The sequence below is a fragment of the Myotis lucifugus genome, unplaced genomic scaffold (genome assembly GCF_000147115.1).
Source record: "Myotis lucifugus unplaced genomic scaffold, Myoluc2.0 scaffold_700, whole genome shotgun sequence".
Lineage (NCBI taxonomy): Eukaryota > Metazoa > Chordata > Mammalia > Chiroptera > Vespertilionidae > Myotis > Myotis lucifugus.
In genome coordinates this window covers 213,420-234,147 of record NW_005871748.1, presented here as the reverse complement: position 1 = coordinate 234,147, position 20,728 = coordinate 213,420, and the positions used below count along the sequence as shown (strand labels likewise).

Genomic DNA, 20,728 nt, shown 5'->3' with positions numbered 1-20,728 from the left:
CGCCACAGGGATGAGGAAAAGACGGCCAAGGCGCAGCCCTTACCTCTTAATGACCTCGTTCTCCACCATTGAGCTGTCCACCACCACGATCTGCTCGGGGATCCTGACATCCACGGAAATGAGGCCCAAAGAGAAGAGGCTCAGGGCGGCCACACAGTGTCCCCCAGGGCCGTCCAAAGAAAATGCCACCAGGTCATCTGGGGAGTCGTTACTATCCTGGTCTTTGAAGGAAAAATTATCAGGCTGGTCCAACTTGCCAGCAGCCCGGATTTTGTTGAAGAACTGGAACGATTCAGTGCAGATGGTGCTCGGAAATCGCCACGTAAAGATCCTACAGACAGAAGGGAGGGCCTTGCTGAGTACCGGGTGGGAGCCCTCACCTGGAAGCTGTGCGCACTGCAGACCACTGTGGTCCAAACACACGCCGCTTCCCTTCCCCTCAAACAACAGCACCGCACTTCAGCCCTCGGCGTCCCTCCTCCCCACTCACCTGAGCACCTTCAAGGCAGGCCACGTCTTTTCATCTAACTCTGTGCCCCCCAGGCACTCACTATACAAGGTGCCAAACTGGGGCGGTGATGTACTTTTTGTAATAATCTTTACATAAGGCAAGCCCTGAACCATACAGAGAGGAGGGGACACGCGTGTGCTCAATCCCCTGTCTCCAAGGGCGACTGTGGAGAGTCAAGCCCTTGCCTCTGCCCAAAGTCAACCTTCCAAGACTCTGTCACAGCAGAGACAGCAGGTCTAGGCCAGAGGGAGGGGCCCACAGGCCTCCTGATCTGTGACCAGTGCTTCTCAGCTCACAGATGAGAATGGGCTCAAGGTCAAATGGCCTTGTTGGACTCGTCTTCTGCCGCCCAGGCCACTCTCCAGAAAGGAAAGGGGACCGAGAGCCACTCAGGATGGCATTTAGGGGAGGAACAAGTTAATCCTCAGCTTGTTGTTCTGATTCCGAATGCAGCCACTGCAGGTCTGGTCAGGAGGCCAGCATGGAGTGGGGAAGCCAGCCCGGGAAGAGCTGCCACGGAGAACTCCCAGGACTGTTAGGGGGTGGTTAAGGAGGCTGGGGGAGCAGAACACCAGACCAGCCAGGCTTGTGGCCATGAGTGAGCTGAGGGGTGCTCCTGGCAGGAGGGGCCCCAGGGCAGAGACCCTCAACAGTGCACCCCAGCGCTCAGGTCGCTGCTGTGCTGCGGCCGGCTGTCTGAGCAACACCTGACAGCTTCACAGCCCGTGAGCCTGCAAGATGGGCAGCTGTGCGCCCTGAGTGAGAGGACCAGGGACGGAGGTTATGCCCAACAGGAGGGTGCACTTTTAACCGGACCAAGCAGTACATCAGAAACTCGTCTTATCCAATTTGACAGGACAAAGGGAGACCACCGGCAAGAGGTAAATGCCCCAACACAAAACACCACTAGTGTGAACCGTATGCCCACACAAGCTTGGCATCTGACATGGGCCCTGCCCTTCCCCAGGCCAGACCCGGGGCTCCTGCGCGGTGCTCACTTGTAGTAGCTCTGGGACAGCTGGTAGGACATTGGCACGAAGGGCAAGGCCCGGTTTTTCTTTGGGCCCAGCGTGTGGTTGACGCGGCGCCGGTTGACCAAGCTCCTCTTCTGGCACTCCACGAAGGCCTTGCACAGGATCTGGTCCTTATACTCCTGGTACAGGCGGAACGTCTGCAACACAGCGAGTCGGGGGTGAGCGGCGGGCAGGGGCACAGCAGGACGGGCAGGTGCTTAGGAGCCTGAGCCGATCGTCTGTAGGGGAAGCAACTGGCACGGGGACTAGGGGCGGGGAGGCCAGAGCTGACACCTGGGGGTGTGAGGGGGAAGCCTGTCAACTTCTACCCCCACCATCATGTCACACCTGAGACCAGAGAAGGACAGGCGACTGGAGAAAAGGAAGGCTCTGCACCCACACCTGTTTCTTAAGATGCAAAGACACCAGGAATCAACGCAGAATCACCAGGGATCTGCTCTTTCTCTTACTCCTCGCCCAACACGTCCTATGTCTGGGGGCTCTACTCCTACAATATGTTCCCAAGTGTATCTGGTTCGTGCTGCCTACATTGCCACCACCGAGTTCACGCTGCCATAGTTTCTCATTGCAGCCTCCAGCCAACTGCTGTCCCTGCTTCCACATGTGCTACCTCCTCCAACCTGATTATCCTCCACAGCAAAGTAACCCCTGGATGCCTAGGTCACACGTGTGTCTGTACCTCAAACCTCAGGGACTCTCCCTGCAGGCAGAATGTCCACCCTCTCTATGGTGGACGAGGACCCCTGCGAGCGGACCTTGCCCACCTCAGCCGCACCCCCTCCCAAGTCCACCTCTCATCAAAGCACTGGATTTTGGAGGTCACTGGGTCCTCTGCCCACACTTTAAAGGTGAAAGAAGTGAGGGCCAGAGTCTCGGGAGAACTCAGGGCCCTGCACCACACAGCGGAGAAGAGAATGAGCAAAACCTCGCATGGCACCGGCCTCTGCAGGGACCCTGGTCCCGAGCCTGCTGCCGGGTCTCGCTACGCACCTGGAATGACTGGCAGGACTTCATCTGGCTGTCGGAGAGGGCCAGCGTGCTCTGGATCAGGTTCTGGAGCACCAGGTAGTGGATGTCATCCATGCTGAGAGAGAAGGGGCAGCACAGGAACGTGAGGCCACAGAGCACCGGGCAAGCTCGGTAGACAGAGTTCTTATTGAAAAAACATTTCCGATCTCACAGAAGTGACCTGAATACCCAAACTATTTTTAACCAAAACAAAACGCATGATGGGCTTTAAGCCTTACTAACTGGTCAATTTTTGCAGGAAAAATGTGTCAGCCTAGGGGGTAAGGGGGGTGACCTAACCTGGAAATAGGTTTTCATGACAATTAACAAATGTGGTTAATTGCTTATATGTTCTTTTCATCCCATTTTAAACAAGTTTTTCTCTAAAGGGAATAGGCTTCTCACTGAAACACAGAGTTCAAATCAAACTGAATATTGCTCATCCAAGACAGGGAGAAAGCTGGGCTTTCTAACCACTTCTGCTCAGGAAGCTCATGGGCTGAGAGTTCAGACCCTTTCCACAGCCCACTTAAGCCCAGGCCAGTTACACTGGAGGTCAGGGGTCAGCAAACTTCTCCTGTAAAGGGCCAGATACATAATTTAGTCTTTGTGGGCTATCTGGTCTCATCGCAACCACTCAACTCTGATGTGCTGATGAAAGCAGCACAGACAATACAGAATGGGCATGGCTGTGTTCCAATAAAACTTTATATACAAAAGCAGGGGGCAGGCTGGAGTGGCCCTAGATGATCCCTGTGTTAGGCTGTAGGCAACCCAGTCAGATAGCCGAGGAAAGGCACTCGGTATGTCAGTACTTGCCTATTAAGTTTGTCCTCCTTCCTTCCTTGATCTTTTTGGTCTCCAATCACCAAAACTCGGTATCTGCATAAGAAACAACAACAAAAAAGCATGTCCATGCAACATAGCAGACCTTCACTAACCAAGCTGCAGCTGGCTCAAGATGGCCATTTATTGGCTGAAATGTTTAAAAAATGTTAAATTTGAGAATATCATGCTAAGCAAAGTAAGTCAGACAGAAAAAGGCAAGAACCATATGATTTCATCATATGTGAGATGTAAAACTGAAAGCAACAAATGAGCAAACAAGAAAAACAAACCAACAAAAACTCACAGATACAGCAACAGTATGGTGGTTACCAGAGGTAAAGCGGGGGGTGGAGGTGGGGAGTGGAAGGGTAGTGAAGGGTAGAGGGGGTTGATTTGACTTTGGGTGGTGGGCACCCCAGGCAACATACAGATGATGTATCATAGACTTGTACACTTGAAACCTATATAATTTTATTAACCAATGTCACCCCAATACATTTGATAAAAATAAATTTAAAAAATAAGAAAAAATGTTAAACTTACTAAAATGAAAATATGTACCTATAAGTTAAAATGAGAAAATACTATGTTCTGGCTATCAAATGAGCATGTAAAAAAAATGAGGGTTGAAAAAATGAGGAATGTTCATTTATGGACAATTATGAAGCGGTACAAGACAATGTTAATAGGCAGGGAGCTACTGTTAATTGTTAAGGGAGGATATAAACTTGTGGGCTCATTATGATTAAAAACAAGCACAAGAAAGAAGACTGGAAGAAAATACCCCAAAAGGGAATGGCTGTATTAGGTGTTGAAATTACAGATTATTTCTGTTTTTTTTAAAGCTACAGAGAGGTGAACAGGACATGTGAATATAAACCGTGCTATTGGGGAATCGGGGGCACAGTTCACTGCCATTAAAAAACCAAAACTCCCCAAATAGCTCAAGGGTGTCAACCCTGGAAATGACTACGAATCCGTGGACCTGGCATATAGCAGCCCAATATAAATTATTTGCTGATCGTATGAAAGAATAAATCTCCAACAGAATCAGGTATTGGAACTTATCGATGAATGCCATCTCCTTACCGGAAGAAACTCAGAAATAAATTTTCCTAGAGAGACTGTATTACTGAGGATGGCGAAGAGGGGATTCCCACTGGGATTAAGCAGAGGAAACAGGTGTGGTTCAGACACCGGGCTTTACACTTGCACGGGGTTCTGTGCTCAAACCTAAGCACGTTTTCTCCAGGCGCCGAGTGGCTGAGTTGGAAACTGCCGGAGCTCTGAAGTCAGACCCACCCAAGTTCAAATCTCGGCCCGGTTGCTCACAGGCACCGTGACCTTGGGCAAGTTCCTTACATCTCAGAATTTCCCTGTATGTGAAATGAGCAATTTGCATTTTTATATTTTATTTATTTTTTATCTTATTTTATTTTATGAGAGTAGAAGGGGACGGGGAGAGAAACATCAATGTGAGAGAGACACATTGATTAGTTGCCTTCCACACCCGCCCCGATTGGGGCTGGGGGTCAAACCTGCAACCCAGGCATGTGCCCTTGACGGAGAATCGAACCCGAGACCCTTTGGTGTGTGGTCCGACGCTCTAACCACTGAGTACACGGGCAGGGCTAACATGAGCAATCTTAGCAGAAGCACACCGACCTGAACTAAGTCAGCAGCAGGGCTGAAGGGAGGATGAATGGGAGTGCCGGGAGTGGGGCAGTGGCCTCCCAGCTCACCGCGAGATGAGGTGGCCCAGCGTCAGGACAGCCAGCAGGCTCAGCTGCAAGGCCACGTGCGACCACTGGCCTGGGGCCGGTGACATTTCCTCTTGCCTCACGAGGACCACACTGAACCCCCAGAAGAACCTTACCTGGCAAACAGCTCCTGGAGTGTGTCTGGGATTTCAAGGTTAGGATTCTTTAAGGAGGAACTAAACTTCTTTTTAAGCTTCTCCACGAATTCTTTAAACTCATTGGCACACACCTTTTAATGTGAGAGAATGAGGTGTTAGGACTTCCTCCCTGAAGGGCGGCTTCAGTAGAGATGTCAAGGACAATCTTGTAACCAACTCTGCCCAGAAACACTAACTGAGAAGTGCTGTCTGCCCCGCCTCCGGCTCCCCGCCCACCGAGTCCACCTGGGAAGGAGGACACACTGACAGCCCTCACAACTGCACTGGCAGCTCTGCCCTCGGCCCCAGGAAGACCCCAACTGTCCACACAGTCCCCAGGATGCCCCCGTGTCCCACCCCAACCCCCAGCAGCAAGCCTATACCCCATCACCGCCTCCTTCCAGGTCTGCTCCTCCCTCCCTCACTCTGTTTGCGCCCACCTCCTTCCTCTCCTCCCCGCCTCCAATCAACCATGGACCCAAACCAGTCCCCTCTGTACACCTGCACTGTGACCATCCCATTCCAGGCTGAATCACAACACAGCCCCTCACTCCCCTGCCACCTCTAGTTTCACTCCTCCAGTTTATCCTCCATGGTGTGGCCAAGAAACCGACCATGTGTCCATCCAGGATGAACTCCCTCCCTCCCTGCTGCACCTCGCTGCGGCCCTCCCAGCACTACACCCACGGGCCACCTCCTCATCTCAGAGTCTGGGCTCAGTTGCCGACACCTCCGGGAAGCTCTCTGCAGCAGATGCCGTTGGCAGCCTACTTCCTCGTCCCAATCTTTCTCAGGAGCGGACCCAGCTCCAACCGGGTTTGGGGAGGATGCACCCTCAGCCCAGCTGGATGAGTCAGGACAGGTCTAAGCCAATGGCGGCAACCTCGGGGGTCTCTGGGAAAGGCTGTCCCTCCATGATACAAGGCCCAGTGGGCCCAGTGCAGCCCCTCCCCAGCTCTTCTTGCCCTCGGGTTCTGCTGTGAGGGGCTGAGCTCCAGTCGCAGCATCGACGAGGGGACTGGCCTGAGGATGGAGAGCTGACTGCTATGGACTGGAAGTGCAGTGACAGAACGGACCTGCCTCCCCCGCCGGCACCTGCCCACACTGCCTCCTCTAGACGGCCTGGCGTACGGGAAAACAAAGCCTCAAGCCCCTGAGAGTCTCTCTGTCCTTGCATCGTAAGCACTCCTGGTTCTCCTTCGGACCCGTGCCTTCCCCTCAGGGACTCCACTGTTCTGCGCAGCCCACTACCCCATGGCTTTCTGAGGGAAGGGCTGGCCCTCCGTTCTGATTGGCCTCGCCTGGCCAAGGCCTGACACACTCAGCAGAGACTGGTGTTAGCTCAGTGAGCGTCGACGCAGTGGGCTCCGAGCTGAAGAGCAGAGACATCTGGGTTTGTAAAGACAGGCCCTTCCTTGTCAGCCACTGTGCCAGCCCCACTCAGAGTCTCATCTGCAAGCGTTCCAGGAAGTCTAGCTGCTTATAACTCTGCAGAGCTGCCCTATTTCCTTAACAAAAATAGGCCAAGGCACAGCAGTACTGCAAAGTTGCACGTCAAATTCTAATCATCTTTAAAAACGGATCCTGGAGCCAGATCCAATGATGTCCAAAGTCCAAGACCTGCCCAGCCCATTTCCCCAAAGAGCAGGAAACCCCATGTTGGTGAGGCTGGCGAGGCACCGTGCGCCCCAGGGGACAGACCAGGACCTAGAAAGCCTGCCCGAGAGCAGGCTGAGCCCAGCCACCGCCCGGGCCTACCTTTGGGTCTTCGTAGTCACATTTTCGATTCATGAACTCTCCAACAAGGGCCTTATCTTGGTACACCTCGGCCAGGCACACCCTGCAGAGGGAAGATCAGTGAGGCTGGTGTTGCAGTGATTCCACGCTCAGACCTCTGGTCTAACGTTTCTGGCTTCGCCTAACCCAGTGGTCGGCAAACTGCGGCTCTCGAGCCACATGCGGCTCTTTGGCCCCTTGAGTGTGGCTCTTCCTAAGCCTTAGGAGTAAGTACCCTAATTAAGTTAATCACAATGTACCTACCTATATAGTTTAAGTTTAAAAACTTTGGCTCTCAAAAGAAATTTCAATCGTTGTACTGTTGATATTTGGCTCTGTTGACTAATGAGTTTGCCGACCACTGGCCTAACCATAAAGCGTGACTTTCTTATATACCTCTTGTGTGGTTATACTTGTAAAAACGAAGGATCTGGGCTTAGCCAAACCTGATTCAAGCCAGGCCTGAGTCAGGTTACACCTTGATCACTGCTCAGACTTTACACCTTGGCTTCTCTGAGCCTCTGTCCTCCATGTGTAAGCCGAGACCAGTGTCTCCAACTGCCCTCCCAGGAACTTGGCCCAGACCGAGTGAGACAACTTGTGTGAAAGTGTTCTGTAAATTTAAAAATATTCACACAGGCACTGGTGCTCATTATTGTCAAGAGCTCCAACATCCTCCCAAGCACTGTCTGTCCGCTCCACAGACCTCCAGACACCAGGATGTAGGGAGCCTGACTTGCCCAGAGGAAATGGAGGAAGAGACAACAAGAGTTTGCTGGCCTCTTATGAGCCAAGCACTTCGACCTGCACAAAGAGCCGGCAGAGAGACTGTCATTCCACTGTAAGCGCGGAGGGACGCCGGGGTCACACATGTGCCAAGCCCTACTGGAATTACGATCCTGTTCCCGGGCGAGGAAACGGCCTGAGTGGAGAACCCCGTCCTAGATCGCACGTTCTGACTGCAGTGAAGACGGAGACCCAGGCCTGCCACCCTGCAGCCTGCCGGGCCCAGGGCTCACTTCACTGCCAACTCCCTGGGCCATGGACAACTCACCTATTCTCTCTGGGCCTGTTTCTACTCTGGAAAAAGGAGAGTTTGAACCAGGTGATCAGAACACTTTCAGATAGAAGAGTTTAAGATTCTGTGCACAGGGGACAGTGGCTTCACATGGGAAAGCCCCTTGTGTGTGGAACCCAACGGCTCCAAACTGGGCTGATTTACTCCCCCCCCCCGCCCCCCCCGCCCCCCCCGCCCCCCAGGGACACCTAGAGACACATGAGGAGGTGCTGACATCTAGTGGGCAGAGGCAGGGATGCTGCTCAGCCTCCACCACTGCACAAGACAGCCCACTGGCAAACAGTGACCTGGCCCTGATGGCCCAGTGCCAAGGCTGAGAAAGTTGGGCTGAGTTGAGTTTCCTCCACAATTCAGGGCTGGGCCTAACTGACGGCAGGCAGCCCATGGCTCAGAACCAACCCAGAGCCAAGCTCTTCTACCAGTGGGTGGAGGCGGCACTTCCCACCCCTCCACGTTTCCCGTCCTGGCCACACTCTCACACTGGCTGCTATGCCTGGGCACCTCCCCCAACACCTGGACGCTCTCTGGTGCCCCCCACTCAAGCCCATGCCCGTGGAGGAGTTGGAGGAGGAGTCTGGGCCCTGTGAGGAGATGGGGGGAGGGGGCCGCCTCGCTGGCAAAAGACAAACCACAAGGGGGTGCTATGTGACCCAGCCAGCTCACACCACCACACAGCCAGGCCCTGGCTGGGAAACCCTTAGGGAACACCCAGCTCTGCTGCTATACGGCCGAGTCCGTGATCCGAGGACCCCAGTCCTGCCTAGCTAGCTCCCGCAGTGAGGTCTGTGACCAACAGGGACATCAGGAGCTGCCCGGAGTGCTCGAAACAGTGGTGACATTGGCAGATGCCCCGCCTTCTCCACGTGCTAAGTGTGTGGTATCCAGTAAGTCACCAGCCTGCTTGGCCCCGTTTCTCCATCTGTAACCTCCTTCCCTAGGCTTTCCTAACATCTAAACCAGGGGTCCTCAAACTTTTTAAACAGGGGGCCAGTTCACTGTCCCTCAGAACGTTGGAGGGCCAGACTATAGTTTTAAAAAAAAACTATGAACAAATTCCTATGCACACTGCACATATCTTATTTTGAAGTAAAAAAACAAAATGGGAACAAGTACAATATTTGTATTTGCATGTGGCCCGTGGGCCGTAGTTTGAGGACCCCTGATCTAAACAATACTTTGCGTGAGAAAGTGCCTAGAATTGGGCCCAGCCCTCAATAAATCTAGGCCGATCTCCCTAATGAGCAGCAGCACGGGCAGACGCTGGCGTGTACGGAGCAGCTCCACGTGCTCTCAGGGTTCCACCCCGACCCTGACGCAAACGGACGAGGGAGGAGCAGAGTGAGCCAGAACATTCGGAGCACTGTCCTGGAGGGAAGACGTTCAGTAAGGCTTACTTGTAGTTCATGTAGGCTTGTGGGTTTCTGACTATGTAGCGAGCTCTTCGGCCAACCGAATGAGAGGTCTTATCCAAAGACTCTTCAAAGGTAGCGTGCAGAATGTCCCGCACGACCTGCCAGGGGACGAAAGGGCCCTTCACCTGGATCAAACACAGAGCCAGACGGGAGATCAGGGTCCTCGGAGCCCACGCCTGGGTCACTGACACACACAGTGGACAAAGGTGTTCTGTGGAGCCTCCCTCGCCAGCGGGCACTCCGCACGGCCACCTGTGATTAACTTGGCACTAACAACGTGCCTGGCAGAGTGAGGTGCTGGGCAGAGAAGAATAAACAAGGCCCCAGAGTCCTGTGGGGAAGGTGCTTTTGACAAGCCTGGTGCTCAGAGGGTGCTGGGTGTAGGACTGACTAGAAGGACAATACGAGAGGGGAGGTTATGAACATGTGAAAGGTGCTCAGTTGGAGGGTTTCACAGGCTTAGCTACAGAGTTTGCGTGCTCCAAACATTCTGTCTGTTACACTAGCAGACCCAGAATGCACTAGGTCAGCAGACTCAGGACCTCAGTCACGCAGGAAGGCAGAGCCGAGAAGAGGAAGGAGCTTGAAGACGAGGCATTTTCTCATGGCCCCAGAATGAATAGCCTACGAATATGGTGTAAGTGCAAGTGAGTGAGTGGAGGTCCACCTCCCCTCAGGCGCAGGCCTCTCCTGGCTCCTCCCATGGCATCCAGGGTGGGTGGAGGGAGACACCGCTCGCCCATGTTGTGATGAAAAAGCCAGTATAGAGGCAGAGAACAGAAACGGGGGACAGAAACAGTCCCCTTCAGGTGTTTTGTTAGAGAAGGGACTGGTTGGAATTTAGGAGGGGCTGAGGGTGAGAGTCAGGGAAGGTGGTCAAGGGGTCTGACGAGCCTGTGGACAGAGCATTGTGGCACAGGACCTCGAAGTAGACCTCGCTTGGCTGTCACGGCTGAGAGCAGGAAGCGCCAATGGGGCTCTGATGACGCTGCCTCACCATCTCCCTGGAAGTTACCACCTGCCAAAGCCCCTGGGTTGGACGATGGCAGAGCTCACTCTCCTGGTGGCTTCTGTGACCCAGCCTGATGGGACACTCGCCCACCTGGACTGCTCTCCCGGGCCTTGCTGCAAAGTGGGACCAGACAGCATGAGTGGTGAGACTGCTCTGGGGAGCATGGCGAGGAGATGGACTCTGGTTTGGGTTGTGGAACCTTCTTGGAGGCAGTGACATCAGAGGAAAGAGGGAGAGTTTGCTAGACAGGGAGCAAGTCCCTCCCCACCCACTGGGAATTCAGGGACACAGGCAGGGAGGACACACGAGTGTGGGGACTGTGGTGCGGAAGGCAGAGGAGTGAACCATGTGCAAGCTGGAGTCGGGCGAGGCCGCTGCACCATTCCACACTGCTCAGCAAATACCGACTGGATGAGCAGTGTGGGGCAGGCACCATGCTGAGGGTTACAGCGATGAAAACAAATAAGAAGTTTCTTTGCCTTAAGGAACAGCCATTCCAGTGGGCCAAGAAGTGCCAGAGGCAACAGAGGCAGTGTATGTCCAAAATATATGTCCTGGCTGAGTGGCTCGGTTGGTTAGAGCATCATCCTGATACACCAAGATTACGGGTTCAATCTCTAGTCAGGAGACACAAAAAAACCAACCAATAAATGCATAAGTGGGTGGAACATCAAATCGATGTTTCTCTCTCCTTTCCTCTCTAAAATCAATCAATAAATAAAAAACTTTTTTTAAAAAGTGTATGTCCAAGGGGCAGAGGGAGAACACAGAGATCACTCCCACTAGACAGGATCAGTGAAGCCTTTCCATACAGGAGGAGCAGTTACTGAAAGAGGAACCACAATTTTTCAGGCATGTGAGGGTGGGAGGAGGGAACGGGAAAGGGTTAGTTAGATTCCTGATGAAGAGAGAACAGCTATGGTCTGCTTTGCCTGCAGCCAGGCAAAGATTCGTATGTATTAGCCTAAGGCTGGAAAGAAATGTGCAAAAATGGGAGCGGTTGTAATTGGTAGGATTCTGGGAAATGCTTTCCCCAGAGACCAGCTGGGATAGATGAGATGAGCGGCCCCATGGGCCACAAAGTTCCTGTGTGGGTCGCACAGGAAAGAGCTCCCTGAAAGGGACAAGCAGATCGGCTGGCGGGAGGCTGGGAGGAGCGGGGGACGGTGGGGACGGTGGCCGAGTACCTTGGTGTTGAGGATGTTGCTGGCAATTCGGCAGAGCATGAGCAGCCCGTCTTCCTGCATGGACCACACGACACGCAGCCGGGTCATCCTCTTCAGGGCGCTCTGGTCGGCCTCATCATGGTAACGCAGACTTTTGCTTTTTTCTTCCTGGACTTCTTCTAAGAACACAAGGGGAGAAGGGAGTGAGCCTAGAACAACTGGTGGGGAGCTGTCACTCTGGAGAGGGGAAGGTCTCTGCCCAGCTAGCAAGACTTGACCAAGGGTTTCAGTTATCAGAGTCTCACTGGGCCCGGAAGCTGTATAACTAACCACAAAAGACGCAGCCCCTCCCGACAGATTCTTCACCATTTCTCTTTGGTGGAATTTCACGGACGGGCTGGGCAGCCTGAATGCAGCCTCCTGTTGGTTGTCTGCCAGTCTCCAAGCCCTTTAAGGCACCTCCACAGAAGCCTGTGGAGCACGCTCAGGGCACACCTGGCAAATGAGTGGACCCCACCATTCCGCTGCTCTATGACCTCAGAGATGTGTGAACTCTGGTGCACCGTGGGGACAAGGCCACCCTACAGGGCTGCCTTGAGGACCGAACAAGACGGAAACATCTAGTGTTGCACCTGGCACAATGGAGCTAATAAAGGATAACAGTGCTAACAGGATGGAATATTTACTATGTGCCAAACACTGATTTAAGCTTTTTACATATATGAACTTACAATACTTTGCAACAACCCTATGAGAAAGATATAGTTATTATCCTGGGTCTGTAGTGGAGGAATCTGACATAGCGACTTGCCCAAAGTCACACAACTAAGTAGCAGGCCGAGGATTTGAACTTGAACTCGTACCCACTGGCTTTTCCAAGGTCTCCTCCTCTTGGGGGAGACACTAATGACAGTATCTGCCATGTGCTACTGCCAATTTCAAAGGACTGTTTAGTGATCTTCCAAATTAAGGCAGAAGAAAAGCAGGGTGGGAAAATTTGGGTTCAAAGCAATACCACACTGTATTTTGCCTTGTAATGAACTCAGGTCTTTGTGAATCAAGCTGATGTGACACATATCTGGATGGGCTACACTGAGCGGCCACTTCAACTGATACAGGCTGTTTGTTATAAACAGCGGCCAAATAAGCCACCGAAAGCAGGCTCCTGTTTCAACACTGTTTTCATCTGAAATTGCTAGCTATCAGATCATTGCGAAAACACACAGCCACTTGGGTGACATAACAACAGACCCTTCTCCTCACTGCCCTCCTTCCCTGTAAACAGTGCCCAGATGAAGAAGCCAAAGTGCGGGCAAAGGGTACCACACAGAGCTTCCGGAGCTCAGAAGAGACTGCAGGCTTCCAGGACCCATCTTTCCTCTAATTTAAATATACAAGCCTTAAACTTTGGCCTGATTAGCATAAATGCAGATATTAAAAGTAAACCAAAAGGTTAATAGGATTTTAGCTGGTTATGATGAAGATTTTGCTATGGACTTTTGCTAAGGTTTTTTCGGTTGAGATGAAGTCAGAAGTTTTACTGAGCCAGTCACTAGTGAAAAGGCTCATACAACACAGAGAAAGCAGGGGGCAGCGTGAAGGAAACTCCAGGATCTCTGTCTGGCAGCTGGATTTGGAAAATAGGGCAACCACAGAGTGAGCACTGTAAATGGAGGGCAGAGCTCGGGCCCAGCGGCGCCAGCCCGCTGCATGTCTCTGAGCCTGAGTGTGCAAAGACAAGGCCTGGCAAACATAAATGATCATCATATAACCTTTCTTCTTTCTCTTCATCTTCTTTCCAGGGTCCTTCTTCAGCCGTTTCCGCTTCTGGTTTTTGCCACCCCTCACTCTCTGATTCCTGTCCAGCGTGGGCTCTTGGTCAATCTCAAACTGCTCATCCTGGTCAACACAGAGCTCGGACCCTGCTCTGGCTTCTCCCCAGATATCCAACCTGCCATTGCCTAGAAGTAATCACAGGAGATGAGCATTTCAAGATGAGCTCGGCAAAGGCCAGAAGCCAAATGAAACGTGCGGCGGCCATGCTGGCCCTGAGCTAGTACCATGTCTGTTCTGGGTGGAACTGGCGCACACGTACCTCCAGCACCAAGGGGCAACGTGCGCTTGGTCAGAAAAGACTGGAGCCTCACCGTGAGCCCATTCTCTGCAGCGGCGTTCTCCTACAAGGCAAGTGCGGCACTGGAATGAAGCATGCGGTTTCATGAACCCCAGGAGCCCAGAGACACAAAGGCAAGGAGTGTGAGTGTGACAGAGAAGCTGAGGACGGCTGCGCAGTGCCTGCCGGGAGGCTGGCAGGGTTGCTGCAGGACATGGATCTCCTGTCCAGCTACTTTCTAACTGCACACGCGCCCTTCTTGTATGAGTTTTGTCTCACAGACTTTCTGTTCCTCCTTTAAAAAGGAACACCTGTCCACATCACAGAATAAGTTAGAATCAGCTGAGAAGGAAAACAGTCCAGGCTATCGATACACATGGAAGTAAATATTTGTGTCTCTGGTCACTCCTGGTTTTACCAATTCAGGAACTGTGAGCTGGGAAAGGGACAAGAGGATGTGTGGTGCTGGCAGCCCCGGGGGGTGGTGGCCGGGATGTGCGCACCCACACCTCAAAAGCCCACCTTTTTGGCCTTGTTGATGATATAGCTGGTCCAGATCCAGTTGCGCTTTAGGTGTCCATAGAAACTGGAATCGAGCCCAGCGGCTCCCAGCCCATCCCCGGGGATCAAACCTTCATCCACCACCTCACGGCTGCCCCTGAGGCGGGAGATAGAGAGAAAGAGTGCTCCTCAGAACTGGAGAGTCTGAGGAGCAGGTGAGGGCATTTCCCACAACTAGCTTTTACCTCCCCTGACAGAAAAACACCTGACAGAATGGAAGAACTTGTCAAAACCCCCAAATTTTAGGTAAAATTCCCAAATTTTGAATTTTTGGCTATTGACTCATTTTTGTTTGTTTTTTTAAACAATGTCTGGGCTAACTAGAGTATGGCCGGGACCAGATATGGCTGGTGGCCACCAATCTGCAGCTGTAGCTCAGGCACTCCCGGTCTGACAGCTGAAGCCCAACAGGGAGCCAGAGCCTGTGGGATGAGCATCGCCATGACCCTGCACATGGGGACAGCGTGTCAAGGGACAGGGACTTACGTGGAGTACTCCATCATGGCGCACTTGCGCTCCAGGTTGTGCTTGTGGATGGCGCTCTCCTGCTCCTTCTGCTCCTTCTGCAGACTGTCCTTGTCATCACCACCCTGATCTGGGTTGCTGTCCTCTGGGTTGCTGTCCTTCCTGTTACGCGGGTGGCGCACCACACCTGGAAAACCAAACAAGCCCTACTGAGGTCGCCCTCCTGCTGTGGCGCTGGCGGGCCACCGTGCCTGCTGGGTGGCCAGAGAAGAATGGATTCCCTTTCTGTGACCAGGGTCCCCCAAACAGAGGAGAAGGTATGAGACTGGTAGAACCTCTTTGCACAAAATGCCTTGTAACAGGTGCCGGAGCGAGCTGGAGGAAGAGTTAGACACTGAGGGGGACTGAGAAAAGGGCCTGTACTCTGGCTGAACGCCATTAAGGTGGGTGGGCAAATAGGCAACCAAAGAACACAGTATGTTTGGGGAGTTATGAGCAGAGGAACCATATGCCTTCCCTCCTGGGGGCCCCGTGGGCATGCTGTGTGCCGGCAGAGGAGGCAGTAAATGGAAATGACCGCACTGGGCTGTGGCTGCAGGGGTCGGGGCGGCAGGGATGGGACAGATAGCTGATGCGGCATCAGTTTCCCCGAGAGCAGCCAGGAGCAGCCTCTTGTTTCCCGAGTGCCCAAGAGGGGCACTCATTCAGTGGAGCGATTACGTTCAGTTATTCCACAATAAAGAAGATCGCATTTCTCCTAAGAAAACCTAAATTATTACTAAAACTGCTGCTTGAATAGGGCAAGGGAAGGTGATGATAATTTGCAGACTATCGAAGACCCTCCCATAACATGCTCATCTGGAGACTTGATGGGGTGGGGGAGGGGCTGTGGGAAGAGGCCATGTCCCCCCCACCCTCAGCCAAGTTTACAGAGACCTCTGGGTGAAGCTTCGCCTCCGCCCATAAGGTGGTGGTGGTATTCCCAGTTTACAAATGAAGACACTGTGAAACACAGTCCCCTAAAGTCTGGAGGTTACAAAGAGCTTATCCAAGGTCATGCATTTGAATGGACAGTTGAACCTAAGGGGACTTAAGGTGACGCTTCTGTGCAGCACAGCTGCTGGTAGGAATGCAGGTTTAGGCCAGCCCAGGTCTGCCGAGTCCAAACCTCTGCACGGGGCCCAGGAACCTGCACTTCAGGCTCCTAGGTGCTGCTGCGCACACTTGTGTCCGGAGCCCCTGCTCTAAAGGATGCTCACATCTTTTAGATGGTGCTTTCCCCTCATCCTTGGGGAACCCCTCACATGTTCGCTAAATGATGGGACAATCAAGGTCTGATTAATGGATTCAATAAGCCTCCCACATGTCTGCTCCCAAACACTAAAAGGGATGGATGGAAATTCACCAACTGTTAAGCCTGAAAATCTTTGGTGCAAATAACACACTGGCTCACAAGTTTTCATCTAGGGATAAAATGCAGGGGAATTGGATAAGTTAAAATCTGAAATAGTAAAAGCCTAGCTCACTAGTGAATGCCAGGGGAGCCTGTGACACACACTGTCCTAAAATTTGTCTGGACCCATTAAAGGCTCTAAATACAAGTGCTCATTACGCTGTTGACCCTGAACAATTCCACGGAACAAGTATGTAATCCTTGCTGTGCAAAAACCAGCATGTAACACTGATCTGCAGCTCTGTGACAGGAGGAGGAGGATCAGATGTCTCTCCCGGGTGCAAATCCGATGCCCATCCTTTTTCTCCTGGTAGAACTGGCAAGAAAAGACCAGCTGAAAACTGGCTTCGAGGAAAGCACACTGGGCTGAAGGGAGGCTCTATAGCTCCCACAAACCCTCAGTCACTCGACAAACATTTACGGGAGTCACTGTGTACCCGGCACTTTGAGACACCATGGGGATGCAAGCCAATGTCCTGTGCTCAGAGAAGCCACAGAATGAAATAAGACGATGACAGTAAAGGTGCTGGGAAGGCTTTCTCGAAGAGGAGACACGTGAAATAGGAGAGGCCACCTGCGAGGTGAGCAGGGGCTTGGGGACATCCTGGAGAGGAAAACAATGCGAGCAAAGGCCCCACCCAAAGCCCAACTCGCCCACCGGCAAGTCTGACAGTTCTTCCTCCCAGCCTTCCCCATCTGCCCCTCCATCACCGTCACAGTGTGCATCTCTCTGGGGCACGAGTCAGCCCCAACTGGCCTTTCTCCTACTCCTGTCCCTGTCTGTTCTCCAGGGCAAGCACTGAAAGGCATAGTGACCTTGTTACTCCTTGATTACAACCACCACCATCTTCCTGGGCTTTTAGAACACATCCAAACCACCGTGTCCTGCATGGCCCCAGCGTCTGCCTCCTGCCCACTTCCCAATCTCAGCTGCCACTCTCCTTCCCACCATGCGGCCTTTTCTGTTTCTCCAACCACACTTGGGGCCTTCGCACTTGCTGCTCCCCGTGCCTGGAATGTTCTTCCCAGTTCTGGACACGGCTGGCTCAGCCTCAAATGTCTCCTCCTCAGAAAGGCTGCCTCTGACCTTTCATTCAAATGCCCTCAGCTGATGGCCCTGCTTATTTCCTCGGGGGGTGTGTGTGTATGTGTGTGTGTGTGTGTGTGTGTGTGTGCGCGCCTTCTCCCCAAGAATGAAGTCGCAGGAAGGCAGGGACGAGGTGTGCTTTCATTGCTTGTGGTCAGGCACAGGAAATGCACGCTGAGTTGCTCACAAACACCTGCTGAATGAACACATAAATGAAGACCAAGTGGAGCTGCTTGGGCTTTCTTTCAAAGGGAGCCCCAAGGACACGATAGGCCTCCGGGAGCCTGAAAACCACGAGGCATCATCTTGTCCTCTCCAGCTCTAACTCCAGTTGTTCCACAGAAAGGGGGGGAAACAGTGAGGACCAGCAAAGACAGATGGTACCTAGAGGGGTGTTGAGGCAGACGCACTGCAGGTCAAACCAGTAGTTTTCCACATCCTGCATTGAATTCAGGACATAAAGACGCCTCTCAAAGGGCCGGCTGCTGTGGGCGAGGTGGTAATGTGGGTCGCAGATGGTGGTGTCAACGATAGCCGCCTTCTTCTTCAGGAAAATGAAGATCTGCAAGGCAGGCAGGGATGGGGCGGGAGAGACCTCAGAGTCAGCCTCAGGTTAGTCGCCTGGAAACTGTGCTTAACGGTCAGGACCACTTCAATTTGGGCTTGACAGATATTACCTGATCTTTATCCTGAAACTTTTCTGTGGGACCAAACTGCAGCAGCCCCATGTAGCACAGCCTCTGCAGGTTCTCCAACACTGAAAAAATGTATCGCCTGGAAAACAGAGGGGAGGAGCAGGATCCAGTCACACCACACGCTGACTGTGGTCAGGGGGTCTGCATCTGGGGCGAGGAGTGCACCTCACTTATTCTCCTCTTCTACCTGGTGGGACCTGGAGGACTGGCCTTGGGCCTGCACAGTACTGGAGCCCAGAACTGCCCTTCCCACACCCAACAAGGGCAATGGAGCATCAATTCTAACTGGGGTTTTGGGTTAGAAAGTAAAAGTAACAGGACAAAACCACATTAAGGCTTGCAGACTTTATCAGCAGAATTTACTTTAAAACAGTGGTTCTCAACCTTCCTAATGCCGCAACCCTTTAATACAGTTCCTCATGTTGTGGTGACCCCCAACCATAAAATTATTTTCGTTGCTACTTCATAACTGTAATTTTGCTACTGTTATGAATCATAATGTAAATATCTGATATGCAGGATGTATTTTCTTTGTTACAAATTGAACATAACTAAAGCATAGTGATTAATCACAAAAACAATATGTAATTATATATGTGTTTTCTGATGGTCTTAGGTGACCCCTGTTAAAGGGTTGTTCAACCCCCAAAGGGGTCGCGACCCACAGGTTGAGAACTGCTGCTTTAAAAGAACCTTGAAATCAAGTATGAAATTTACCAGCCCACATTTCATTTGCCCGGGCTTTAGAAGGCTCACAGGTGGCTGAATTAATGAAAACCTCGAATCTTTACAACCAGCGAGGCAGACACCTTTCCTCTTCCTGGTTAATGAGGATTCAGACCCTAACTTCAAGGGGCGTGCAGGGAGCCTCGGCCACTCTACGTCTGTTCCGGGGACTCACCTCTTGTACAGGAGCTGCTGCCGGATGGGCCTGGGGAGAAAGCGGATCAGTGTGTGCTGCTTCAGAGGGTCATTCAGAAATTCATCCAGGTTGTCCACCTGCAAGGTGATTTAGGGTTCAGTTCAACCTCAAGACCAGAGTGAATTGCTAGAATTGTGAAAAAACATTTACCACTATTTTCTTTAATCTTTTAAAAATTAATTTTAGAGAGAAAGGAAGGGGAAGGGAGAGAAAGATAGAAACATCGATGAGAGAAAATATCGATTGGCTGCCTCCTGCATGCCCCTCACTGGGGATTGAGCCGCAACCGGGCATGTGTCCTGACTGGGAATCGAACCAGCAACCTCTTGGTGCATGGCTCGATGTTCAAACACTGAGCAACACCAGCTGGGCAAAACACACCACTATTTTCTGGTCTGCAACCTCTCTCAACCTGCCCATCAGCCCTATGGTGATGGCGCCTCCTCCTTCCTGCCTCCCCCAAACCTCCCACATCTCTGCTTTCAATCATGTTACCTCTCCTTTCCAGCCCATCTGCCACACTGCCCTCATATACTGCTAATGGGCAATCAAATAGCTAAAATATTTCCAGGGGATGACATGGGAATATACTCATTTATATTTTAAAAACAGATGAAGATGGCAGCACAGGTAAATGCAGTACTTGGAAACTCTCACAAGCACATCAAAATTACAACTAAACTACAAAAAAATAACCACCATTCAGAACCACCTGAAATCTAGCTGAACAGAAGCCCTACAACTAAAGATATAAAGAAGAAGCCACACTGAGACTGATAGGAAGGGCGGAGATGTAGAACAGCTGGTCTCACACCCATGTGTGGTAGGGAGGGATATCTCAGCTGTGGAGGTTTGAGGAGCGAGGGTCCCAGCCCCACCCGATGCCCCCCCAGCCTAGGGTTCCAGTATCAGGAAAGAACTCCCCATACTTCTGGCTGTAAAAACCAGCGGGGACTGTGGCTAAGTGAGACAGAGGGCTGCTGGAGTCCCAGGCAGTTCCTCTTAAAGGGCCCACACAGACTTACTTGGACTCATGTGCTCTAAGCTCCAGCACTGGAGCAATAGGTGGAAAGGCACCAGGGATATACAGGGAGGAACTGAATTGACTGGCATCAAGGTGAGAACTGCAAGGGCACCTTTCTGCCAGGCAGAAGTGCTGGCAGAAGCCATTGTTCCTTCACTGAGCTCTCTGTCCCACAGAGCCAGCAGGCTGGGCTCCATATTTGAGTTTCCATCAACCTGGCTAACACTGTTCATCCTGCTCTGGTGATTCCCTGAGACCCAGCCTCATCCAACTTGTGGGCCCACCCAAGCTGTTTCCAGTGGCTTTTCCATATGAATGGCCCATCTTGGCTCACACTACACTTTCCTAAAATCTCTAAACAAGTAGCATTTGGCCTCAGCATGCTGCATGCCTGTACCTCTCACTAAGTGGCCCCAGGCCTGCCACTAGCGCAGCCAACCTTGGTGTGCAGGTTGGCCTCTCCTGGGCATCTCCAAGCCCAGCACAAGTAGCAGCCATCTGAAGATTGCTTTGTAGCTCATGGGGTGGGGGGGTGGGGGTATATACTGGGCAGGGCACAGGTAGCAGCTGACCTTGGCCTGAATCTTCCAGGAGGACCCAGAGCCAGTGCACCACATGGACAGCTTCAGACCATGTCCAAACACCACCCAACTACCTTCCCAAGAGACACACTCAAGGGGCGGACT

General features: G+C 52.2%; 1 protein-coding gene across 1 annotated transcript in view; it reads right to left on the bottom strand.

Moving 5' to 3' along the window:
- LOC102431549 (general transcription factor 3C polypeptide 1) overlaps positions 1-20,728 on the bottom strand; it is an 87,135-nt gene that overhangs the window by 7,933 nt on the left and 58,474 nt on the right. Inside the window, 15 exon segments of the mRNA XM_023746579.1 lie at positions 44-331; positions 1,510-1,682; positions 2,536-2,629; positions 3,373-3,435; positions 5,258-5,370; positions 7,037-7,118; positions 9,527-9,669; positions 11,744-11,901; positions 13,495-13,683; positions 13,818-13,899; positions 14,358-14,493; positions 14,883-15,048; positions 17,786-17,963; positions 18,079-18,175; positions 18,998-19,095. Coding sequence (XP_023602347.1) covers positions 44-331; positions 1,510-1,682; positions 2,536-2,629; positions 3,373-3,435; positions 5,258-5,370; positions 7,037-7,118; positions 9,527-9,669; positions 11,744-11,901; positions 13,495-13,683; positions 13,818-13,899; positions 14,358-14,493; positions 14,883-15,048; positions 17,786-17,963; positions 18,079-18,175; positions 18,998-19,095 — 2,060 coding nt within the window.